The 27,531-nt window shown below is 46.0% G+C and overlaps 1 protein-coding gene across 1 annotated transcript in view; it reads left to right on the top strand.

Moving 5' to 3' along the window:
- LOC138262020 (ATP-dependent translocase ABCB1-like) overlaps window positions 1-27,531 on the top strand; it is a 1,142,744-nt gene that overhangs the window by 340,080 nt on the left and 775,133 nt on the right. Inside the window, exon 9 of the mRNA XM_069211672.1 lies at window positions 6,465-6,589. Coding sequence (XP_069067773.1) covers window positions 6,465-6,589 — 125 coding nt within the window. The remainder of the gene's footprint in view (window positions 1-6,464; window positions 6,590-27,531) is intronic.

Here is a 27,531-nt window from a genome sequence, read left to right as displayed (position 1 = left end):
TCTCCCAGGTGTGGACCTTCAATTGAGAGTTAATGCACTGGGGTCCTTGAACAAGAGAACACTGTGCTGGTGTTTGGAGTTACTGAAACAAGGCAAGCTGGGAGTTGCAGTCATGTAACTGTACTACACACACTATACAGATGGCATCTTCCCAGGTGAGTACACTTCAAATTGAGAGTTAAGACACAGGGCCCTTGGACAAGAGAACAGTGTGCTAGTGTTTTGAGTTACAGGACTAGTGCCTGCTGGGAGTTTTGGTAATGTCAGTGCCTGTAATATACATACTATACAAATGTTATCTCCCCATGTGTGTACACTTAAATTGATATGTACAAAAATGGGGTATTTGGAGAAATTACCACTGGTCTGGTGTTTGGAGTGCTAGAACAGTGTCTGTTAGGACTCATAGTCATGAAAGTCCCTGTACCACACACACTATACAAATGACATCTTCCCAAGTGAGTAAACTTCAAATGTGAGCTGCACAATAGAGGTATTTTGACAGGTGAATACTGGGCTGGACAGTTGAGTAACAGTAAATGAGGCAAGAGCTGAGCTATGAGCATGCATGACATAGAAGTTTGGTGACATTTTTTGTTTTGTAACTTATTAGACTCCACTCCCTTAGGTATTCCTGTCAAGCTCTCCAGATGCAGGATGGCCAAGACGTTCTCCTCCCAGGGAAAGAGCTGTAATGGGGCACTGGGAGGGCCATCAACAGTCTCCTTGGCCTGCAGCTGGTGCCTGGAGACCAGGGAACAGACCTTGCCCCTGAGGTCATTCCACCTCCTCTGAATGTCATCCTTTCTGCGCAGGGTGGTGCCTACAGCCTTCACTCTGTCAACGATCCTGTCGACATTTTGATTTTACTACTGAGAGGAGTATGCTGGACTTGTGCTCCAAACAATTGTGGCTCTACTTTTATGATTTCATGATTCATGACTCTGAACTCATCCTCAGAATTACCAATCAAGAAATAAAAAATAATTTTAAAACAATGTTTTTAAAATAAATATCATTTAATTTTAATATAAAATAATGTTTTGAAACAAAATACATGAACATTATTAGTATTATTTCAAATGCTTTTTCAGATTTTTTAAAGTACATAAATATTCTAAATATGTTACTTTAATCAAATATTTTTTAATTGAATATTTTTATATTTATTTGGTTTTTGTTTTAAAAGTAATACCATTAATATATATCCTATTATAATAAAATGCATTGAAATAGCAAAATGCATTTAAAAAATGTGTATAATTGAAATTAATCTCACAGAAAGAAATGTGGTTTTAATCTCTATATACAAATATTTTAAATGTTCTTATTGTATTAAAATACATTTGTAATATTTGTATTTTTCTATTATTTGAATACTTTAATGTTTTAAGGTTAATAAGTATTTACAATGTGATATAATTTACATATTTTTAATTGGTGCTAATATTTTGTTAACATATTATTGTAAGAAGATACTTTAAAACGTGTAAAATTTTAATTTGCATGTTATTGAAATAAGTACCATGAACTCTACTTCAAACTATGCACTTTTTGAACATCTCCCCACCCTTATGCCCCCAAACACAGTATCCCACTACTAAAAATGTTTTAAAAACCCTTATTTTCATGCACTAATACAACTAAAAATACACCTTTCAACAATTTCATATCTAATAAATTATCTTACTAAGAACATAAATACAAAAGTAGGAATCATATTGTAGGAAAGTACCATCTTTCCTGTAATGTTATCCCCATTTTTACTTGTTTTTGCCTGTCTCACTGGGATCCTGCTAGCCAGGACCCCAGTGCTCATAGTTTGTGGCCTAAATGTGTTCCTTGTGTGGTGCCTAACTGTGTCACTGAGGCTCTGCTAACCAGAACCTCAGTGCTTCTGCTCTCTCTGCTTTTAAAATTGTCACTGCAGGCTAGTGACCATTTTCACCAATTCTGTAAGGCACACTGGAACACCGTTATAATTCCCTAGTATATGGTACCTGGGTACCCAGGGTATTGGGGTTCCAGAAGATCCCTATAGGCTGCAGCATTTCTTTTGCTACCCATAGGGAGCTCAGACAATTCTTACACAGAACTGCCACTGCAGCCTGAGTGAAGTAACATCCACGTTATTTCACAGCCATTTTACTTTGCACTTAAGTAACTCATAAGTCACCTATATGTCTAACTCTCAACTAGTGAAGGTTAGGTGCAAAGTTACTAAGTGTGAGCCAAGCCAATGTGCCCCCACATTGTTCAGGACAATTTCCCCGGACTTTGTGAGTGCGGGGACACCATTACACGTGTGCACTACATATAGGTCAATACCTATATGTAGCTTCACAATGGTAACTTCGAATATGGCCATGTAACATGTCTAAGATCATGGAATTGTCCGCCCATGCCAAATCTGGTATTGGGGTGCCAATCGCATAATTCCCCGGGGCTCCGCCATGGACCCGGGGTATTGCTAAACTAGCTCTCTGGGGTTTTCACTGCAGCTACCGCTGCTGCCAACCCACAGACAGGCTTCTGCCCTCCTGGGGTCTGGGCAGCCCAGTCCCAGGAAGGCATAACAAAGGATTTCCTCTGGAAATAGGTGTCAAGGGCTGGGGATGAGTAGCCTCCCCCAGCCTGTGGAAATGCATTGAAGGGCACAGATGGTGCCCTCCTTGTATAAGCTAGTCTACACCAGTTCAGGGATCCCACAGCCACTGCTCTGGTGTGAAACTGGACAAAGTAAAGGGGAGTGACCACTCCCCTGTCCATCACCACCCCAGGGGTGGTGCCCAGAGCTCCTCCAGTGTGTCCCAGACCTCTGCCATCTTGAATGCAGAGGTGTGAGGGCGCAATGGAGACCTCTGAGTGGCCAGTGCCAGCAGGTGATGTCAGAGACCCTTCCTGATAGGTGCTCACCTGGTTAGGTGGCCAATCCTCCTCTGAGGGCTATTTAGGGTCTCTCCTGTGGGTTTCTCATCAGATAACGAATGCAAGAGCTCACCAGAGTTCCTCTGCATCTCCCTCTTTGACTTCTGCCAAGGATCGACCGCTGAGTGCTGCAGGACGCCTGCAAAATTGCAACAAAGTAGCAAGACGACTACCAGCAACATTGTAGCACCTCATTCTGCCGGTTTTCTCGACTGTTTTCTGGTGGTGCATGCTCTGAGGGCTGTCTGCCTTCACCCTGCACTGGAAGCCAAGAAGAAATCTCCCGTGGGTCGACGGAATCTTCCCCCAACTAACGCAGGCACCAAACTTCTGCATCACTGGTCCTCTGGGTCCCCTCTCATCTTGACGATCATGGTCCCTGGAACAGAGGAGCTGGATCCAAGTGACCCCGACAGTCCAGTGGTCCTTCTGTCCAAATTTGGTGGAGGTAAGTCCTTGCCTCCCCACGCCAGACAGTAATCCTGTGTACTGTGTGATCTGCAGCTGCTAGGGCTTCTGTGCACTTTTGCAAGGAATCCTTCATCCACACCATAGCCCATTATCTTCAACCGCGATATTTGCAGCTAGCAAGGCTTGTTGCAGTCTTTCTGCATGAAAACAACCCTGCATCCTCAAGCATGCCGTGGGACATCTTCTGTGTGAAGGAGAAGTTCCTGGCATCTTCCGTTGTTGCAGAATCTTCAGCTTCTTCCACCCGGAGGCAGCCATTTTGCACCTTCATCCGGTGTTTAGTGGGATCCTGCCACCCCTGGACACCTTCGTGACTCTTGGACTTGGTCCCCTTCCTTTGCAGGTCGATAGGTCCAGGAATCCGTCTTCAGTGCTTTACAGTCAGTTATTGTCTTTGCAGAATCTCCTATCACGACTTTAGTGTGTTTCTGGGGAAGTTGGGTAACTGTACTCCTACTTTTCAGGATCTTGGGGTGGGGTATCTTGGACACCCTTGGTGTTTTCTTACACTCCCAGCGACCCTCTACACATTACACTAGACCTGGGATCCCTAAGTGGTTCGCATTCCACTTTCTTATTATATGGTTTGTGTTGCCCCTAGGCCTATTGCATTCTATTGTATTCTACAGTGTTAGCACTACTTTTCTAACTGTTTACTTACCTGATTTTGGTTTGTGTGTATATTTTGTGTATTTTACTTACCTCCTAAAGGAGTATATCATCTGAGATATTTGTGGCACATTGTCACTAAAATAAAGTACCTTTATTTTTAGTAACTGAGTATTGTGATTCTATGATATAGTGCTATATGATATAAGTGGTATAGTAGGAGCTTTGCATGTCTCCTAGTTCAGCCTAAGCTGCTCTGCTATAGCTACCTCTATCAGTCTAAGCTGCTAGAACACTACTAATCTACTAATAAGGGATAACTGGACCTGGCACAAGGTGTAAGTACCATCAGGTACCCACTATAAGCCAGGCCAGCTTCCCACACATATACAATGAAACAGCTACAATTCAGTGACATACTAATTAACAATCACAAACACTAGTTATACCTTTGATACTGCTGTTGAGGATATTTCTGAAATCTCAATATTCTTGACATATTTTTGCATCACAATATTTTTTTCCAATATTTTGTCCAAATACCAGGTATCAATGCACTGTGGCATTTGCAGGAGGGACATTTCAAAGTTCATTATGCACGGTTTTCAGAAATGTTCTAGGGGCAATGTTGTCTTGAAAACATGCCCACATTTAATTCCCAAGTGCCCCTCCACAGTTAAAAAATACCAAAATCCAATTCTTTTAGTCATCCATTTCCCAGAAGTACTTGGATTTGTAGACGTAACACATATGTTTTATTTTCTCTACCCTGTGACACAGAGTATGTATATCATATTAGAAAAAACAACATTCTTTAAACAATTAGGTTGCATGTAATGCAAAATGTCTGATCACAGACGTAGTTGTGTGATATCCTGGGAGCACTTATAATTGCTATGCATTTAGATACTGTGGATTGTATGAGTGCCCACCTAGAGGACAGTTGGGAGTTAGTTGGCTGTTAGGTAACTAATTCACATGTGAAGTTATTTTTCCTTAAAAACAGTAACAGCTTTGTCAAATTTTAGGCAACAGTGCATGTTCTTTAAGGCCATAGGCTAAGACTCCCCAGGATCAGCAAAGAACCTTTAGACAAAGGAGGTACCGTGCTGCTCACAGACAAACAAGGAGCATTATCAAGAGAATTTTCACCTACTTAAGGCAGATTCATATGTCTGCATAAAAGTGGAGGTGTTGTTGAGTACGATCATCCAATGTGCTATAAAATTATAGCCATATGTGCAATGCTCCACAACTTAGCAGTGTGTAGGAGTTTACCAATTGATTCAGCAAGTGAGGATTCTAAAGCCAACACTCATAACATTCCCCCTTGCGTTCTACCTCCAGTACCTGATGGGGCAAGAGCTGCAGATTGACATGCATGCAGGGATGATGTCACAAACAACTACCTTTGATGTAACAAAACATATTTTAGCAATGTAACGAAAAACATTACGAAAAAAATTACACACTATGTGGTTGAGTACTAAGAATATGTTTTTCCGTGGATTCAATATTTAGGTGCACCCTGAGTTTGGACATAAAGATAATACTTGTAAATGCTCTTTGTTAATTCCCAAAGTCGTAAACTTAGACGTTTGGTCTAAGCTTAGACCAAACATCTAAATTTACCTTTGTGAAACGGGCCCATAGTATTCACTTTTTGTAATTCAGGACTATGTTACACCTACATGGCAATTAACAGTATTTACTTGCCAGGTCTGGAGCCTATAAACATAAATGCTAATTGTTTTACAAAATTAGTTAATTTGTGCACTTGAACTACATTATCCATAATTCATTCTATTGAGCACTTGTATGGTATTGTGTGTATAATCCATGCTGTTGGAAGTTTTTTTAATTAAAATTTTAAATTGGTAATGTAGTAAATAAATTACATTTAACATTTACTTATTTTATCTATTATAGAAAAAATGTTGTCCAAAATGTATAAAAGGGCTATATATTTTTGAAGGTAAATCATAAACAACTAACCTAGAGCATCAGATCCAGTTACTGAAGAGTCACTCAGACTCTGGCTTCTTGCTGTAATATGTACTCAATCTTTTCTTCCATAGGGGTGGGTGGCAGGTCTTCACTCTGTCCTCCACCAGTAGCTCCTGTCTCCTTTCTTCTATTTGCTACTCTGTTTGCAATAGGATCTCCATTCATACATTTTTTTCTGTATTTCTTCTACAGTTCTTTTGATCACTCCAACAGCATTGATCCATCGCCTCATTTTATGTTTTCTATATTGTTTAATTCAAATTTGCTTCTTTAGCTCAGTTGACGTTTTCAGATCTGAACCAACATCTGCATTAAATTAATTAAAAGTGTCTCCTTCAGACCATGACATATATTAGAAGAGAATAATGTAGTTAGATGTAACACTTAAAATGAACACAGCAGTAAAAACATTTATTATAACCAAGTTCCACATATTGGCTCTTCAACAGATCCTGGGATCATTGACTGCTAAAGAAATATCTGCATATTCGGAAGCCGGTGCAATAGCAGAAGAAATTCTCTCAGCAATAAGAACTGTTGTTGCCTTTAATGGACAGAAAAAAGCATTGTCGAGGTAATGTTTTTTGTGAGATCTTGCAAAGTGTTTACATATATTAACTTCTGTAGGGTATAACACGATTGCCTAAATTGCTTGTAGGCAGGTTCAGATAATAGTATAATCTAAAAAATGAGGCAATATTATTTGCATAAAGCGGCATTATAACAATGAAACATATAGATAAATAATAATAAAACTGTGCAAACAGTTAAAGCTGCAATAAAGAAGGAAGCTAAAAAATGCAGAGAACCCAAAATACTGGGCACTGAACCAGCACCATTAAACTAAAGCAATTAAAAATATATTTTTTAAAAGACATAAGCATCAATTAAAGAGCAGAAGAACAGGTTAATTACCTACAGGTAAGTGGATACTCTACCTAGCTGCAGATTCCTCACCTTGTCAATACCCCCTGATGGAATTCTCCCTTGCGCCAGTAGTCAACATCGTGTGGCTCCAAATCAACTCTGCCCTGCCCCAGGAATGAAGCAGGAGCCACATATAATTGATGTCAGTTTCTTTCTGATCTGTTTCCATGCCATTGGATGCAGAGCCATTAACTGATCAGAGTAGAGAATATCTTTATCTCTAATTTGGGATCTTTTTAGGTGGAGATTGGAGTCCATTCCACAAAGCAGAAAGGACAGTGGGTTGGTGAGGAATTGGAAGCTAGATAGACTATTCACCAGGAAAAGCATTACCAGAGGTAAGTAACTTGTTCTCCTGATAGAATATCTAACCACAGATTCCTCACCTTGTTAATGAACACAAAAGCTGCACTTCCCAAGATATTGTGTCTGTGGATTGGCTCAGACCGAAAAGTCCTACAGGATCAAACTGGAAAAGTGTCCTTTCACTGGACCTGACTATCCAGAAAGTAGCACTTCATGAAAGTGTGAACTGACCAACACTCCACATGCCAATATAGCAGTAGTAGCAGCCTTGCCCCTGGTGGAATGAGCCCTCAAGGCCTCGGGAGGATGGTTCTTAGCAAATGTGAAGCAAATCTCGATGAAGAGAACACCTTGATGGGTTCTTTTGTGGCCCTTAGTGCGATCAATGTAAAAGCTGAAAGCAATTTTGGAAAACAAGCAATGGAATATTTCTTCATTTTTCAAGGGATGAGGAGAAAAGAACACCAAAGGTGGGATGGACTGTCCAACATGAAAAGGCATTACAATCTTGGGCAGAAATGTTGTTCTAGTTCCAAGCACCAGTTTGTCTGGAAAATAGGTGGTGTACGTTTGCTTTGTGGAAAGTGCCTGCACCTCACTCACACAATGAACTGATGTTATCACTAGGAGGAAAACTGTAAGGAAATGCAGAGGACAGCTATGCCTCAGCTTGAATGGAGTACACATCAAATATATGATACGCAATTTCCTACTGGAGCATTTCAAATGGTGTGGGAGGAAAGATGTGGTTCAACTCTTTTAAAAATATTTAACAGCAGGTCATTTAAATAATGATGATTAGTCCAGTTACCATAAAAAGGCCAAAAGGGGCAACAAATTTCTTCTTACAGGCTATAAAAATTCCTTTCTGAGCTAGAGAGGGCACAAAAAGGAGGCCATCAGACAATTTTGCTTGCATGGTTGTATCTGTTGAGAGGTACACTTTGCGACAAACTTCTCCCAGTATCCAGCATAGATAGTTTTGGTGGATAGATGCATGGAGGCCTGGTTGCCAAGAAGAGATCCATTACAATGGGAGGAAGACCAAAGGCAGTAAGCTGTCACTGCTCAATCTTCACACATGAAGATGTAAATTTTGCAGGGCCATATACCGGACTCTGCTCTGCTGCTGCAACAGAAGATATTTCTGAAGCAGGAGGTGAATTGGAGGACATATGCAAGTACAATGCTCTCTTGGCTCAATTCTGAGGCACCAGCCTGATTTAGGTCCAGTCATTCCTGATCTTCTACCAAACTTTAGACAGAAGTCGTAGAGGGTGTAAGGCATACAGGAATCCCAGACTCCACTCTAGTTGGAAAGCATCTCTAAAGGAGAACGGCCTTGGAAATTCAAACATGCAAAAATTTGGACACTGTATGATCTCGGAGGTGGCAAAAACATCAAGCCAGACTTTTTCCCACCACCAGAAGATGTACCACCTCTGAGTGTAATTTCCATTCGGAATCCACTCGACAAAACTGACTGAGCTTTTCTGTCTTGGCATACAAAGATCTATTCAGGTAGTTGGCTATCAGAGAGATGCCTTGATGGTTCAAACAGTTCCAGAGGTTGTAGGAAAGTACCATGTTGCCTGGAATGTTACCCCCATTTTTACTTGTGGGTTTTTGCCTGTGTCACTGGGATCCTGCTAGCCAGGACCCCAGTGCTCATAGTTTGTGGCCTATATGTGTTCCCTGTGTGGTGCCTAACTGTGTCACTGAGGCTCTGCTAACCAGAACCTCACTGCTTATGCTCTGTTTGTCTTTTAAATTGTCACTACAGGCTAGTGACCATTTTTAGCAATTCTGATTGGCACACTGGAACAACCTTATAATTCCCTAGTTAAAGGTCACCTATATGTCTAACCCTCACTTGGTGAAGGTTAGGTGCAAAGCTACTAAGTGTAAGGGCACCCTGGCGCCAGCCAAGGTGCCTCCACATTGTTCAGGGCAATTTCCCTGGACTTTGTGAGTGTGGGGACACCATTACACGTGTGCACTACATATAGATCAACACCTATATGTAGCTTCACAATGGTAACTCTGAATATGGCCATGTAACATGTCTAAGATCATGGATTTGTCCCCCCATGCCTAATCTGGTATTGGGGTGCCAATCCCATGCATTCCTGGGGCTCCTGCATGGACCCCGGGTACTGCCAAACTAGCTCTATGGGGTTTTCTTTGTAGCTACCGCTGCTGCAAACCCTGAGACAGGTTTCTGCCCTACTGGGGTCTGGGCAGCCCAGTCCCAGGAAGGCAGAACAAAGGATTTCCTCTGAGAGAGGGTGTTACACCCTCTCCCTTTGGAAATAGGTTTAAGGGCCGGAGAGGAGTAGCCTTTCCTGGCCTCTGGGAATGCTTTGAAGGGCACAGATGGTGCCCTCCTTGCATAAACCAGTATACACCAGTTCAGGAATCCCCAGCCCCTGCTCTGGCGCAAAACTGGACAAAGGAAAGGAGAGTGACCACTCTCCTGTCCATCACCATCCCAGGGGTAGTGCCCAGAGCTCCTCCAGTGTGTCCCAGACCTCTGCCATCTTGAATGCAGAGGTGTGAGGGTGCAATGGAGGCCTCTGAGAGGCCAGTGCCAGCAGGTGACGTCAGAGACCCCTCCTGATAGGCTCTTACCTGGTTAGGTTGCCGATCCTCTTCTGAAGGCTATTTAGGGTCTCTCCTGTGGGTTTCTCTTCAGATAACGAATGCCAGAGTTCCTCTGCATCTTTCTCTTGGACTTCTGCCAAGGATCGACAGCTGACTGCTCCAGGACGCCTTCAAAATCACAATAAAGTAGCAAGACGACTAACAGCAACATTGTAGCACCTAATCCTGCTGGCTTTCTCGACTGTTTCCTGGTAGTGCATGCTCTGAGGGCAGTCTTCCTCCACCCTGCACTGGAAGCCAAGAAGAAATCTCCCGTGGGTCGACGGAATCTTCCCCCTGCTAACACAGGCACCAAACCTCTGCATCACCGGTCCTCTGGGTCTCCTCTCATCTTGATGAGCGTGGTCCCTGGAACACAGGAGCTGGATCCAAGTGACCCCGACAGTCCAGTGGTCCTTCTGTCCAAATTTGGTGGAGGTAAGTCCTTGCGTCCCCACGCCAGACAGTAATCCTGTGTACTGTGTGATCTGTAGCTGCTAGGGTTTCTGTGCACTTTTGCAAGGAGTCCTTTGTGTGCAGCACAGCCCCGGTTCCCAGCACTCCATCCTGCACTGCTCAACTCGCTGAGTTGACCACCGACTTCATGGGACATTCTTTTGTTGTGTTGAGACGACCGCCATGCTCAGATTTCTTGAACGCCTGTTCAAGTGCTTCTGCAGGTGCTGCCTGCTTCTGCATGGGCTCACTCTGTTGCAGAGCACCCACTCTGTCTCCTCCTCCAAGGGGCGACCTCCTGGTCCTTCCTGAGCCCGGGCAGCACCCGTTACCTTCAACCTCGACTCTTGCAGCAGGCAAGGCTTGTTTGCAGTCTTTTTGCGTGGAAACAACTCTGCATCCTCCAGCATACCGTGGGACATCTTCTGACCAAAGGAGAAGTTCTTGGCACCTTCTGTTGTTGCAGAATCTTTGGCTTCTTCAACCAGGAGGCAGCCCTTTTGCACCTTCCTCTGGGGTTTAGTGGGCTCCTGCCCCCCCCCGGACACTTGCGTGACTCTTGGACTTGGTCCCCTTCCTTTGCAGGTCGTCAGGTCCAGGAATCAATCTTCAGTGCTTTGCAGTCAGTTGCTGCCTTTGCAGAATCCCCTATCTTTAATTTACTGTCTTTCTGGGGTAGTAGGGCAACTTTAATCCTACTTTTCAGGGTCTTGGGGTGGGGTATCTGGGACACTCTTAGTGTTTTCTTACACTCCCAGCGACCCTCTACACACTACACTAGGCCTGGGGTCCATTCGTGGTTCGCATTCCACTTTTGGAGTATATGGTTTGTGTTCACCCTAGGCCTATTGTCTCCTATTGCATCCTATTGTATTCCAGTGTTTGCACTACTTTTCTAACTGGTTACTTACTTGATTTTGGTTTATGTGTATATTTTGTGTATATTACTTACATCCTACGGGAGTATATCTTCTGAGATACTTTTGGCATATTGTCACTAAAATAAAGTACCTTTATTTTTAGTAACTCTGAGTATTGTGTTTCGTATGATACAGTGCTATATGATATAAGTAGTATAATAGGAGCTTTCCATGTCTCCTAGTTCAGCCTAAGCTGCTCTGCTATAGCTACCTCTATCAGCCTAAACTGCTAGAACAATACTAATCTACTGATAAGGGATAACTGGACATGGCACAAGGTGTAAGTACCATCAGGTACCCACTATAAGCCAGAAGTCAGAAAGTTGAGGTTGGAAGAGGCCAGGCGGAAGCTTAAACAGCAGCAGCTGGCCTTAGACAGGGAATCTCTGGATGTGGAAAGGGAAAGGCAGAGGTTGGGGTTAGTTCCCCCTGGTAGCAGCAGCAGTGTTTTTGATAGCAATCCTGTTAGAGAGCAAGATTCCAGAAACCTGCATAAGATAGTCCCCCCTTATAGGAAGGGGGATGACATTAACAAGTGGTTTGCTGCACTTGAGAGGGCCTGTATGGTACAGTTGGTCCAAGAGAGGCACTGGGCTGCTATCTTGTGGCTATCTTTCACTGGTAAGGGTAGGGATAGGCTCCTTACTGTCAGAGAAAGTGATGCTAATAACTACAAAGTTTTGAAAGATGCACTCTTGGATGGATTTGGCTTAACCACTGAATAATACAGGATTAAGTTCAGAGACACCAGAAAAGAGTCCTCTCAAGACTGGACAGACTGTAGACTGTTCAGTGAAGGCCTTGGAGGGTTGGTTACATGGCAGTAAGGCGACTGACTATGAAAGCCTGTAAAATCTAATCATGGGAGAGCATATTTTGAACAATTATGTGTCTGATTTGTTGCACCAGTACTTGGTAGACTCAGATCTGACCTCTCCCCAAGAATTGGGAAGGAAGGCAGAGAAATGGGTCAGAACAAGAGTGAATAGAAAAGTTCATACAGGGGGTGACAAGGATGGCAAGAAGAAGGATGGTAAGACTTCTGACGAGGGTGGGGACAAAGATTAAAAACATTCTGAGTCTTCATCAGGCCCACAAACATCCTCTGGGGGTGGTGGGTCCAAATCCTCTTCTCACAATCAGAAAAAGCCATGTTGTTATTTATGTAAAGTAAAAGGCCATTTGGCAAGGGATCCCACTTGTCAAAAGAAAAACACCAATGCTCCCACTACCATAACCCCAACTGCAAACTCTAGTGCCCCTAGTAATAGCAGTGGTGGTGGGAAGTCTACTACAAATAGCCAAACTAGGGTGTAGCTGGGCTCACCGGTGGCAGTGTAGTTGGGGTTGGTCTTGTTAGGGAGACCACAGAGGCTGTTTTAGTCTCCTATGTGGCATTGACTTTACCACCTTGGTTGCTTGTTGTAGGAAAGTACTATCTTGCCTGGCATGTAACCCCATTTTTAGTGTATGTATGTGTGTTTTTGCCTGTGTCACTGGGATCCTGCTAGCCAGGACCCCAGTGCTCATAAAGTATGCCCTGTATGTGCTCCCTGTGTGGTGCCTAACTGTATCACTGAGACTCTGCTGATCAGAACCTCAGTGTTTATGCTCTCTCTGCTTTTAAAATTGTCACTGCCAGCTAGTGACTAATTTTACCAATTTTCATTGGCACACTGGAGCACCCTCATAATTCCCTAGTGTATGGTGCCTAGGTACCCAGGGTATTGGGGTTCCAGGGGATCCCTATGGGCTATAGCATTTCTTTTGCCACACATAGGGAGCTTGCCTGGCATGTTACCCCCATTTTTACTGTATGTATGTTTGTTTTTGCCTGTGTCACTGGGATCCTGCTAACCAGGACCCCAGTGATCATAAAGTATGCCCTGTATGTGCTCCCTGTGTGGTGCCTAACTGTATCACTGAGACTCCACTGATCAGAACCTCAGTGTTTATGCTCTCTCTGCTTTTAAAATTGTCACTGCAGGCTAGTGACTAATTGTACCAATTCTCATTGGCACACTGGAACACCCTTATAATTCCCTAGTATATGGTGCTTAGGTACCCAGGGTATTGGGGTTCCAGGAGATCCCTATGGGCTGCAGCATTTCTTTTGTCACCCATAGGGAGCTCACACAATTCTTACGCAGGACTGCCACTGCAGCCTGAGTGAAATAACATCCACATTATTTCACAGCCATTTCACACTGCAGTTAAGTAACTTGTAAGTCACCCATATGTCTAACCCTCACTTGGTGAAGGTTAGGTACAAAGTTAATTAGAGTGTGGCACCCTGGCAATAGCCAAGGTGCCCCACATTGTTCAGGGCAATTTCCACTGACTTTGTAAGTGCGGAGACACCATTACACGCGTGCACTACATATAGGTCAATATCTATATGTAGCTTCACAATGGTAACTCCGAACATGGCCATGTAACATGTCTAGGATCATGGAATTGTCACCCCAATACCATTCTGGTATTGGGGTGACAATTCCATGGATCCCCGGGTCTCCAGCATAGAGCTCGGGTACTGCCAAACTAACTTCCTGGTGTTTTCTCTGCAGCTACAGGTGCTGCCAACCCTCAGACAGGTTTCTGCCCCCCTGGGGCCTGGGCAGCCTGGTCCCATGAAGGCAGAACAAAGGATTTCCTCTGAGAGAGGGTGTTTCACCCTTTCCCTTTAGAAATAGGTGTGAAGGGCCTGAGAGGAGTAGCCTCTCCTGGCCTCTGGAAATGCTTTGAAGGGCACAGATGGTGCCCTCCTTGCATAAGCCAGTCTACACCGGTTCAGGGATCCCCCAAGCCCTGCTTTGGTGCGAAACTGGAAAAAGGAAAGGGGAGTGACCACTCCCCTGACCAGCACCTCCTAGGGGAGGTGCCCAGAGCCCCTCCAGTGTGTCCCAGACCTCTGCCATCTTGGATGCAGAGGTGTGAGGGCACAATGGACAGCTCTGAGTGGCCTGTGCCAGCAGGTGACAGCAGAGACCCCTCCTGATAGGTGCTTACCTTTCTCTGTAGCCAATCCTCCTCTGTGGGCTATTTAGGGTCTCTCTTGTGGGCATCTCACCAGAAAATGAATGCAAGAGCTCACCAGAGTTCCTCTGCACGTCCCTCTTCGACTTCTGCCAAGGATCGACCGCTGACTGCTCCAGGACGCCTGCAAAACAGCAACAAAGTAGCAAGAAGACTACCTGCAACATTGTAGCGCCTCATCCTGCCGGCTTTCTCGACTGTTTCCTGGAGGTGCATGCTTTGAGGGCTGTCTGCCTTCATCCTGCACTGTAAGCCAAGAAGAAATCTCCTGAGGGTCGACAGAATCTTCCCCCTGCCAACGCAGGCACCAAACTTCTGCATTACTGGTCCTCTGGGTCCTCTCTCATCTTGACAAACTTGGTCCCTGGAACACAGGAGCTGGATCCAAGTGTCCCAGACAGTCCAGTGACCCTTCTGTCCAAATTTGGTGGAGGTAAGTCCTTGCCTCCCCACGCCAGACAGTAATCTTGTGTACTGCGTGAACTGCAGCTGTTAGGGCTTCTGTGCACATTTGCAAGACTTCCTTCATGCACAGCCTAGCCCAGGTCCCCAGCACTCCATAGTGAATTGCCCAACTCGCTCAGTTGGATTCTGACTTCGTGGGACTCCCTCAGATCTTCTGAACGCCTGTTCAGGTGCTTATGCGGGTGCTGCCTGCTTTTGCGTGGGCTCTCTGTGTTGCTGAGCACCCCCTCTGTCTCCTCCTCCAAGGGGCGACCTTCTGGTCCTTCCTGGGCCCTGGCTGCACCCAAAAACCTCAACCGCAACTATTGCAGCTAGCAAGGCTTGTTTGCAGTCTTTCTGCGTGGGAACAACTCTGCATCCTCCAGCACGCCGTGGGACATCTTCAGACCAAAGGAGAAGTTCCTGGCACCTTCCGTAGTTGCAGAATCTTTGGCTTCTTACACCCGAATTCAGCCCTTTTGCACCTTCATCTGGGCTTTAGTGGGCTCCTGCCCCCCCCGGACACTTGCGTGGCTCTTGGACTTGGTCCCCTTCCTTTACAGGTCCTCACGTCCAGGAATCCGTCTTCAGTGCTTTGCAGTCAGTTGTTGTCCTTGCAGAATCCCCTATCTCGACTTTACTGTCTTTTTGGGGTACTAGGGTAACATTACTCCTACTTTTCAGGGTCTTGGGGTGGGGTATCTTGGACACCCTTATTGTTTTCTTACACTCCCAGTGACCCTCTACACACTACACTAGGCTTGGGGTCCATTCATGGTTTGCATTCCACTTTTGGAGTATATGGTTTGTGTTGCCCCTAGGCCTATTCTTCCCTATTGCATTCTATTGTGTTCTACGGTGTTTGCACTACTTTTCTAACTGTTTACTTACCTGATTTGGTTTGTGTGTGTATATTTTGTGTATTTTACTTACCTCCTAAGGGATTATATCCTCTGAGATACTTTTGGCATATTGTCACTAATATAAAGTAACTTTATTTTTGGTAATTCTGAGTATTGTGTTTTCTTATGATAATAGTGCTAAGTGATATAAGTGGTATAGTAGGAGGTTTGCATGTCTCCTAGTTCAGCCTAAGCTGCTCTGCTATAGCTACCTCTATCAGCCTAAGCTGCTAGAACACCTCTAATCTACTAATAAGGGATAACTGGACCTGGCACAAGGTGTAAGTACCACCAGGTACCCACTATAAGCCAGCCTCCTGCACTTGTCCCCTTAATATGGGTAAGTACAAGCAACTTCCCCTAATACATGGTGTTGAGGTTGAGGCCTACACAGGAGCCAGTGTAACTATGGTGATTGAGAAAATGGTTCACCCTGATCAACACCTACTTGGTCACACTTAGCCACCACATGGCTGTTGTGAATCTCAACTGGGGGGGGGGGGTTTACTGGTCAAAAGAAAGTTGTGGTAGCCACTGAATTACCTGTAGATTGCTTACTAGGAAATTATTTTGGAGACATCAGCTTGGGCTGAAGTGGAGTTGGAGGCTCAAGCAGCAATGCTGGGCATTCCTGGGCATATTTTTGCTTTGACAAGGGCTCAGTCCAAAAAGCAAAAAGGACTGGGAAACTTGGATTCTGGAACAATGGTCCAAGTGCTCCCAAAAGCTAGGGGTAGTAAGGGTAAACCCTTGTCCACTATCCCTCCCTCTCCAGAAGATTCCCCTTTTGAGGAAGAGGAATCCTCTCCCTGTGCAGAACCTACACCAGATGAGCTGGCAGCAGACACTGCTGAGCTTTTGGGTGCATGGGGGCCTGCCAGGGAAGAGCTGAGTATGGTACAGCAGACCTGTCCCACAATAGAGGGTTTGAGACAGTAAGCTATCAAACAGCAGAATGGGGATGTCAGTGATAGCCATAAGGTGTATTGGGAAGACTACCTCCTGTATACTGAATCAAGGGACCCTAAACCTGGAGCTGCCAGGAGATTGGTCATCCCTTTGCAATATAGGGAGATTCTTTTAACCTTGGCACATGACATTTCTTTGGCTGGGCATTTTGGGCCAAAGTAAAACTAGGGACAGGCATGTTCCCTTGTTTCACTGGCCTCATATGTCAGAGGACGCCAAAGAGTTTTGTCGCTCTTGTGTGACCTGCCAAGCCAGTGGCAAGACTGGTGGCACACAAAGGCCCCCTTAATTCCACTTCCTGTTGTTGTGGTGCCCTTTGAAAGGGTATGAGTTGACATAGTTGGCCCCCTTGACTCTCCAACAGCTTTAGGCAATAGGTTTATCCTTGTGGTAGTGGACCATACCACTAGGTATCCTGAAGCAATTCCCTTAAGGAGCACTACAGCTCCTGCAGTGGCAAAGGCCCTCCTGGGAATCTTTTCCAGAGTGGGCTCCCTTAGGAAGTGGTGTCAGACAGAGATAGTAACTTCATGTCTGCATACCTCAAAGCAATGTGGAAGGAGTGTGGTGTGACATACAAGTTCACTACTCCTTATAATCCACAAACAAATGGTCTGGTTGAGAGGTTTAATAAAACTCTCAAAGGTATGATAACGGGACTCCATGAAAAACTCGGAAGGAGATGGAATGTCCTGTTACCTTGCCTCCTTTTTGCTTACAGGGAGGTGCTCCAAAAGGATTGGGCTTTAACCCTTTGAAATCGTCTCTGGGCACCCTGTGAGAGCTCCCCTTGCACTTGTTAATGAGGGTTGGGAACAACCTTTGAAAGCTCCTAAATAGGACATTGTGGACTATGTACTTGGCCTAAGATCAGGAATGGCTGAGTACATTAAAAAGGCCGGTAAAATCTTCAGGACAGCCAAGAGCTGCAAAAGCAAAGGCATGACCAGAAGGCTGTCCTGACCCAGTACCAACCAGGACAGAAGGTGTGGGTATTGGAGCCTGTGGCCCCAAGAGGACTCCAGGACAAAAGAAGTGGACCCCATCTAATTGTTGAGAAAAAGGGTGAGGTTACCTACTTGGTAGACCTTGGCACTGCCAGGAGTCCCCTTAGGGTGCTACATGTCAACCGCAGAAAAACCCTACTATGACAGGGCTGATTTCACCTTGCTCATGGCAACTGATGAGGGACAGGAAGAAGAGAGTGACCCTCTCCCTGATCTCTTCTCCATCACTGAAGCCGGTGGCTTAGTGGAGGGAGTAGTACTTGCAAATTGCCTTACTGCTGAGCAGAAGGACAACTGTATAAATCTACTAAGTCAATTTTCTGAAGTCTTCTCACTGATACCAGGTACAACTACTTGATGTGAGCATACAATCAATACTGGAGACAGCTTACCTGTCAAAAGTAAGATTTATAGGCAGCCTGACCATGTCGGGGACTGCATTAAACAAGAGGTACAGAAGATGTTGGATTTAGGAGTAATTGAGCCTTCAGAAAGCCCACGAGCTAGCCCAGTGGTGCTTGTCCCAAACCCTCACAGTAAAGATGGTAAAAGAGAGATGAGGTTTTGTGTTGACTATAGAGGGCTCAATCAAGTAACCAAGACAGATGCTCACCCTATACCCAGGGCAGATGAGCTATTAGATACACTGGCTTCTGCAAGTATCTAAGGACTTTTGATTTAACTGCAGGGTATTGGCAGATTAAATTATCAGAAGATGCTAAACCTAAAACTGCATTTTCCACCATTGGAGGGCACTATCAGCTCACTGTGATGCCCTTTGGTCTGAAAAATGCACCTGCCACTTTTCAAATGTTGGTGAACACAGTCCTGCAAGGGTTGGAAGCTTTTAGTGGAGCATATCTAGATGATATAGCTGTCTTTAGCTCCACCTGGGATGATCACCTGGTCTACCTGGGGAAAGTTTTAGAGGCCCTGCAAAAGGCAGGCCTCACTATCAAGGCTTCGAAGTGCGAGATAGGGCAGGGTAAAGCGGTTTATCTTAGCCACCTGGTAGGTGGGGAACAGATTCCACCACTGCATAGGATGATCCAGACCATCATGGCATGGGCTCTCCCTACAACTCAAACCCAGGTGAGAGCCTTTCTAGGCCTCACAGGGTACTATAGGAGGTTTATTAAGAACTATGGTTCCATTGCAGCTCCTCTTAATGGTCTCACTAGTAAGAAGATGCCTAAAAATGTATTGTGGACAGCTGGCTTTTAAAAGGCTTCTGATGAGCTCAAACATGCCATGTGCTCTGCACCTGTCCTAAAAAGCCCTTGCTACTTCAAGAAGTTTATAGTCCAGACTGATGCTTCTGAATTAGGGGTTGGGGCAGTGCTATCACAGTTTAATACTGAGGGCCAGTATCAACCTGTCGCTTTTATCAGCAGGAGGGTGACCCCTAGAGAAAAGTGTTGGTCTGCCATAGATAGGGAGGCCTTTGCTGTGGTCTAGGCACTGAAAAAGTTGAGACCATACCTGTTTGGTACTCACTTTATTGTTCAAACAGACCACAAACCTCTACTTTGGCTAAAACAAATGAAAGGGGAAAACCCTAAATTGTTGAGGTGGTTCATCTCCCTACAGGGAATGGACTATACAGTGGAACATAGACCTGGGAATACCCACTCCAATGAAGATGGACTCTCCAGATATTTCCACTTAGACAATGAAGACTCATCTGGGCAAGGTTAGCCTTATTGTCCCTTGTTAAGGGGGGGGGGGGTTTGTGTAGGAAAGTACCATCTTGCCTAGCATGTTATCCCCATTTTTACTTGTGTGTCCATTTGTTTTTGTCTGTCTCACTGGGACCCTGCTAGCCAGGAACCCAGTGCTCATAGATTGTGGCCTATATGTGTTCCCTGTGTGGTGCCTAACTGTGTCATTGAGGCTCTGCTACCCAGAACCTCAGTGATTATGCTCTCTCTGTCTTTTAAATTGTCACTACAGGCTAGTGACCATTTTTACCAGTTCTGTTTGGCACACTGGAACACCCTTATAATTCCCTAGTATATGGTACCTAGGTACCCAGGGTATTGGGGTTCCAGGACACCGGGGATAGATCATTCTCGCACCTCGCCGCCAAAACGTTGAACACTCTTCCCACCCACCTGCGCAAGACCAAAGACCTCCTTACCTTCATGAAACTTATCTAGTCCTGGCTGTTCAAGCAGTAGCAGCACCCCCTCTTCTCTTCCCCCCCCCCTCATCTCAGCGCCTTGAGACCCTCACGGGTGAGTAGTGCACTTTACCAATTCCTGATTCATTGATTGATTAGCTTCAATTGGAATTATATCACGCATGATAGTAATTACTTTATTTTGGTAAAAAACTATAAAAACATACAGAGATATATAAAAATTTACATATGTAAAACAGTCCATATACAATACACATATAATTTTAATAATTTAGGGCAAAAGAAGAAGTATTTAGAATGAAAATTTTAAATACATATATAAATTAAAGGAGGAAATGCATATTTTTAAAACAATGCTAATCCAATAGTCAGCTGCCCAAGATAGAATACACGGAACCATATTAATTACCTAGAAATGTGCAATCATTTTTCTTCCATTTTATCATGTATGGAAACCTGAGATTCTACCCAAGTATATATGGGGAAAGGGGGCAATGCACCTCCAGAATATATTATTTGGAACTACTTAGAGTAAAATCTTAAACTGCATATGCAAAGAATAGACCGGGGACACGTTTAGTGAAAATAGAGCTCGAAAATATCATCAGCTGCTGGTTGCATGCCTCTATAAACACTGAAGATGCAATATGTACAGTCAATTAGTTAATAATTCCATTCAGGCAAGCCCCTACATCTTATGTACCATGCATGCTCCAGGTATTTAGCAACTGCGAATACCATCACAGCCTTTGTGTCGTATTTAAGTACTCTCAAGGCCTCCCTTTGATGCCTGACACTCAGACGTTTGCAAACCACAATTAATCATTTTCTGCGCAGCTGTATGTACTGGGGGCAAAAGAAGAGAAAATGAGCCTCAGTTTCTTTATCCGATTGACAAAAGGGGCAGAACAGTGAGGAATCTTGCTTGACCCATTTGGCCCTTACGGTTCTTACAGGTAAAAATCCATATCTAAACTGAAGATAAAGCAGTTTGGCAATGAGTGGATACATTTCATCCATGAACTCCTCATAAGCTGGAGGACATTTAACATTTAAAAATTGATGGTCAGATTCTCATTATCGGAGTTCAGCCAATGTTCTTGGAGGTGGCAAAAACATCAAGTCAGACTTTTTCCCATCACCAAAAGATGTACCACCTCTGAGTGTAATTTCCATTTGGAATCCACTCGGCAACACTGAATGAGTTTTTTTGCCCTGGCATACAAAGGTCTATTGAGGTAGTTGGCTATCAGAGAGATGCCTTGATGGTTCAGACAGTTCCAGCGGTGTAGAGACTCCTTACACAGGAACCATAACTTCTCTCAGCCCTTTTTGTGGCAGTACCACACAGGAGTGGTGTTGTCTAAGAGAACCAGCAGCAGTCCCCTATTGATGAAAGGAAGGAAGATTTTCAGTACCAATTGATTAGCCTGCAGTTTCAACAAACTGATACGGAGGTGGGTCTCCATCAGAGACCAGATTCCTCTAATCGTCACTTCTGCCAGATAACCTACTCATACCAGCAGAAATGTATCAATCGAAACGGTCATCACTTGGTGAGGTAGGGAAATGGGTCTTCAACTGATTAAATTACAGTCTACCATCCACTACTTCAGATCTTTTGCACTCTTCTGTGATACCTGAATAAGGTCCGAAAGATTATCTTGGTACAGAGTCCAATGAGGCTGCAGATCCTACTGCAGAGCTTGTATGTGTCATCTAGCATTTTCTACGAATAGGATGCAGGAGACCAAGAGACCAAGAAGTCACTCTTACTATCACTCAGCTCATAGCCTGAATTACCTGTTCTCATTGAGCTGGATTCAAGGCCTGAACCTGCACCAAGAATTGGAGCATCTGTAAAGGAAATAGGTCTGACAGGAGTGACTTCGGCACACTGAAAACCCCAAAGATGTGAGATGTTCACCGTCATCTGGAGGTGGTCCACGACTATGATGAGCCCACCTTCAGTGGCCAGTCATTGTGTTATGGGAGGACTGGTATTCCAAACCTCCAAAGGTGAGCAGTGGACACCATGATCAACTTTGTGACAACCCTAGGAACAGTGATGAGGATAAAGGGAACACTGAGAACTGGAAATGTTCATGACCCACCTGTGGGACTGCAGGATGGGGGTGTGAAAATAGGCATCCTGAAAATACAACGTCACCATCCAGTCACCTGGATCGAGGGTAGATTGGCCACGGTGAGCAACTTGAACATGTCCTTTATCAGAAAGATTTTCAGAGGCCTAAAGTCTAAAATAGGTTAAAGGGCCTCATCAGGAGTCTGAGGGTCAACAGACCGCCAAAATTGCGGTGGCGGTCATGACGGCCAGACTAGTGGTGGCAGTCATTGTAGGAAAGTACCCTCTTTCTTGGCATGGTTATCCCCATTTTCTTCCTGATGCCAGAGTGCTTGACTGTGTTCACTGGGATCCTGATAACCAGGACCCTAGTGATTATGTTCTCTCTCCTCTAAATGTGGTTGTTACTTACTGTTAAGACAGTATTTCACCCACAATTGGCATTCTGGTGCCCCCTTTAAGTCCCTAGTATATGGTACCTATGTACCCAGGGCATTGCTTTTCCAGGGGATCCCTATGGGCTGCAGTATATATTTTGCTACCCATAGGGAGCCCATACAAAGGCTTCTGCAGGACTTCCATTGCAGCCTGTGTCAAAAGGTGCATCACCCTTTTACTACCAATTACACTGCACCAGGTCACTTATAAGTCACCCCTATAGCAGGCCCTCCAGCCTTGAGGGCAGGGTGCAAAGTACCTGTGTGTTAGGCCACCCCTGATTAGCAGAGGTGCCCCCACGACCTTCGGGCCATTTTCTTGGACTTCGGAAGTGTGGGGACACCATTTTACGCGTGTACTGGACATAGGTCACTACCTATGTCCAACTACATAATTGTAACTCCAAACATAGGAATGTTTGGTATCAAACATGTTTGAATTTTACCCCAAGGCTTTTGCAAGCATTGGTTGTATGATTCTATGCACTCTGGGGGTTCTTTAGAGGAGGACCCTCAGTATTGCCATTAGAGCCTTCTGAGGTTTTCCAGACAGCCCCAGCTGCTGCCACCTCACAGGCAGGTTTCTGCCCTCCTGTTGCTTGAAAATCTGGAGCCTAGGAAGTCAGAAAAAAGGATTTCCTTTGGGGGAGGGGTGTTACAACCTCTCCCTTTGGAAATAGGTGTTTCAGGCTTGGGAGGGGTAGCCACCCGGAGCCACTGGAAATGCTTTTAAGGGTGCATTTGATGCCCTCCTTGCCTAAACCAGTCTACACCAGTTCTGGATCCCCCAGTCCCTGCTCCGGTGTGAAACTGGACAAAGGAAAGAGGAGTGACCACTCCCTGTCCATCACCATCCCAGGGGTGGTGCCCAGAGCTCCTCCAGAGGGTCCCTGGGTTTGTCATCTTGGATTCAAGGCTAGCAGGGAACTCTTGGAGCATCTGAGTGGCCAGTGCCAGCAGGTGACTTCAGAGTCCACACCTGATAGGTGCTTACCTGGTTCAGTTACCAATCCCTCATTCAGAGCTATTAAGGGTCTCTCCTTTGGGTGGGTCTTCATTTTCGGAGTGGAAGATTCCAGCGGGAATCCTCTGCATCCTCCACTTTGACTTCTCACTGAAGAAACTGCATCTGGACCCTCCAGGAACTCTACAAGCTTCAACACAGAAGCAAGATTGTATCTTCATTTCCTGCCAACAAGTGCAACTGTTTCCCAGTCGTGTATCCTCTGAGGACAGCCCTTCTTAAGCCTGCACTAGAAGATCAAAGGAATCTCCTTTGTGGTGAAGGAGTCACTCCCCTGCTTCAGCAGGCACCAACTGCAATGACAACTGGCTGTGTGGATCCCCTCTCCTGCTGAGCTGCGTGGATCCTGCATTACAGGTGGTGGACTGAAGTGGTCCCGACAGTCTTCACATCCCACTTTCCAACTGTGGTGGAGGTAAGAGCTTGCCTCCCCATCCAAGACAGTACCCTGTGCACTGCATTTTTTTGAGCTGCCTAGGCTTGTTGGCATCCTTCCTCCAAGTCCTTTGTGCATCTTGTGGCTCCTGCCCTCAACACTCTTTCCCGCAATGCACAGGTTCCTGAGTGGTTCTCCTTGCGGCGTGGGAGCCTTTGTCGTTGTGATGCATTGGTTTCTTTTGCAACTTGCTTGTCCCCATGCTGTGGGACTCCTGTGCATGCTGCCTAGTCTTCTGTGGGCTCTCTGTGTTGCTGAGAGCCTCCTCTGACTTCCCTTCCTGGGTAGAGTCCGCCTGGTCTTTCCTGGTCCCTGGCAGCGCCATTTTCCGCTAACCACGAGCTTTGCGTGTGCCAAGGCTTGATGGTGGACTCCAGCGGCTCAAACCAGACTGAAGTCCTCCATCCAGCGTGGGACATCACATGCATCCTCCAGGAACCCGACTCGTCTTCTGGTGTGCAGTACTGATTATTCTTTTTCACCGGTGGTTCTTCTTTTGCACCTTCATCCGGGTTAGCAGGGACTCCTGTTCTTCCTGGACTCTTCTATGCTTCTTGGACTTGGTCCCCTTCTTTCACAGGTCCTCTGGTACAGGAATCTACTGTTGGTGTCTCGCATAATTCTTTTTTTCGTCCATAATTCTTTTTACTCCGGCTTTCCTGGTCACTGGGATGGGTTCTAGTACTTACCTTTAGGGTTTTCTAGTACTCCCAGCTTCCCTCTACACACTACACTTGCCTATGTGGGAGACCGACTTTCACATTCCACTTTCTTAGTATATAGTTTGTGTCGCCATAATAAAGTACTTTATTTTTGTAACACTGAGGCCCTCATTACAACCCTGGTGGTCAGTGATAAAGTGGCGGTAAGACCGCCAACAGGCTGGTGGTAAATACCGCCAAATTATGACCATGGCAGAAAGAGCTCAGATAGACAGCCACTTTACCACATCGACTGCCAGAGGGGAACAACAGGCACCACAGCGGTAACCTCCTACTGCCAGGCGGAAGACAATGTTCCGCCCACCATAATATGACAACCCAATCCGCCACCTTTTCCGGGGCGGTACCAACGACATCAAAAGCCTGACGAAAACAGAGATCAGAAGGGAAAGGACTCACCATTGGAGACACAGGGAACAACCACGCCGCCATGGAGCCCAAGCTGCAAATATTTCCGATGATATTTGACGTGCTGCTCCACCATGAACACCAACGACGGCGAAGACGACCACGGTGAGTGCAGCCGCCTAGCACACACAGGAGTAGGGGAGGAAAACAAGAGTGACATACACATGCAACACAAACACTCCCACCCTTAACACCATACACACAATCAGATGCAGTAAGAAAACATATTTACCCTGTACCCCTCAGGAGTAATGCAAGGTCAACACGAATAGATGAAACTGAGTGTTATAATATAAATACAGTAAAAATACCAACATCCAATCTAAAAGTATATGCATATGTACAATTCAAGGGAAATTCTCCAGTCCTCAATGTGCGTGGGCCACAGGGCCACATGACAAAGTCCAAGGCCCCACTTGTCTCCTGCACCAACACGGAGAGAACACTTCGGGGGCATCAGTTGGAAAATAGGCAGGCACCTCAGTGGGATAGGGAATGGGGGGCACCTCAGCCAGCAGACGGAACAACACCACTGGTCCTGGAGGGGGCAACATGTCCATTGCTCTATCCTGGGGAGTTCAAGGCCACAAACTCTCAAGTGGGTGACTTGCCCACTGCCTCTGAGGGGGCAACATGCCCTGTGATCTTCATCCTGGGGAGGATGGGGTGAGTGGGTATCTTACCCACTGGTTCTGCAGGGGGCATCGTGCCCTGTGATCTTCATCTTGGGGAGGATGGGGTGAGTGGGTGTCTTCCCCACTGGTTCTGGAGGGGGCATCGTGTCCTGTGATCTTCATCCTGGGGAGGATGCAGTGAGCGGGTGTCTTGCCCATTGGTTCTGGAGGGGGCATCGTGCCCTGTGATGCAGATCTTGGGGAGTGCAAGGTCACAGTCTCTCAGCTGGGTGTCATACCCACAGGATTTGCAGGGGGCAGGCCACACAACAGCCCATGGAGGCAGGTCTACAGAATGTCTGCTGGAGGTGACGGATACTCAGTGGTGGCAGTGGTGCTGCTTCTGCAGCTGGTGGTGGTTGTAGAGGGAAGCTCCTGCCCATCACCTGCAGCCTCAGAAGGCTGCCCACTGGCGGTGGTGGTGGTGCTCCTGCTGCTGCTTGTAGTGGTGGCGGGAGGTTCCAGCCCATCCCCTGCAGCCTCAGACAGCTGCCCACTGGTGGTGGTGGTGCTGCTGCTGCTGGTAGTGGTGGGGGGAGGCTCCAGCCCATCCCCTGCAGCCTCGGACAGCTGCCCACTGATGGTGGTGGTGCTGCTGCTGGTGGTTGTGGGGGGAGGCTCCAGCCCATTCCCTTCACCATCGGACGGCTGCACAACCATGGTTGGTGGTGGGGGCTTCGACTGAGTCCCAGCACCAGGCCCCTTGTCCTTCCTGCCTGCTGGTGCAGGCCCCTTGCCCTTCCTGGCAGCAGCTGGAGATGGCTCCTTGCCCTTCCTGGCAGAAGCTGGGGATGGCTCCTTGACCTTCCTGCCAGCAGCTGGGGATAACTCCTTGCCCTTCCTGGTAGCAGCTGGGGAAGGCACCTTGCCCTTCAGGGCGGCAGCTGGGGAGGACCCCTTGCGCTTCTGGTCAGCACTTGGGGCAGGCACCCTTTCAGTGAGGTTGTCTGCTGCCCTGAATCCTTTACCACCACAAGTTACTGTGGACACTTCTGGGTCCGTGGACTGGGTGGCTGAGGTGCTTGCCTGGGATTTAGCCACCCTGGCCAGACGTGAAGGATGGGGGGGGTAGGGAAGAGGTCAATGGTGGAGAGGAAAAGCTTCTTAAGGACATTGGGGCGGAAAGAGGGAGAAGGTTTGGGAGTGGAGGAAGAGGGAGTGATTGTGGGAGGTGTCTGTCTGCTGTGTTTGGGTGCAGGTCCATGGGCTGGATGCAGTTGTGAGGTAGATGGCTGTTGGCTGTCTGAGTGCTTGTGTTTGTGTACCTTGGGAGGAGGTGTAGGAGGCTGGCCTGGTTTAAAGTGGATACCGAGTGGTACTTACACCATGTGCCAGGCCCAGTTATCCCTTACTAGTAGATTAGAAATGTTCTAGCAGCTTAGACTGATAGAGGTAGCTATAGCAGAGCAGCTTAGGCTGAACTAGGAGACATGCAAAGCTCCTACAATACCACTTATATCACTTAGCACTATATCATAAGAAACACAATACTCAGAGTTACTAAAAATAAAAGTAATTTATTTTAGTGACAATATGCCAAAAGTATCTCAGAGGATATACTCCTTAGGGGGTAAGTAATATACACAAAATATACACACAAACCAAAATCAGGTAAGTAAACAGTTAGAAAAGTAGTGCAAACACTGTAGAACACAATAGAACGCAATAGAAGACAATAGGCCTAAGGGCAACGCAAACCATATACTCCAAATGTGGAATGCGAACCACAAATGGACCCCAGGCCTAGTGTAGTATGTAGTGGGTCACTGGGAGTGTAAGACAACACTAAGGGTGTCCAAGATACCCCACCCCAAGACCCTGAAAAGTAGGAGTAAAGTTACCCTACTGCCCCAGAAAGACAGTAAAGTCGAGATAGGGGATTCTGCAAAGACAACAACTGAATACAAAGCACTGAAGATGGATTCCTGAACCTGAGGACCTGCAAAGGAAGGGGACCAAGTCCAAGAGTCATGCAA

The sequence above is a fragment of the Pleurodeles waltl genome, chromosome 10 (assembly GCF_031143425.1).
Source record: "Pleurodeles waltl isolate 20211129_DDA chromosome 10, aPleWal1.hap1.20221129, whole genome shotgun sequence".
In the NCBI taxonomy this organism is placed as follows: Eukaryota; Metazoa; Chordata; class Amphibia; order Caudata; family Salamandridae; genus Pleurodeles; species Pleurodeles waltl.
This window is presented reverse-complemented; position numbering and strand designations above follow the sequence as displayed.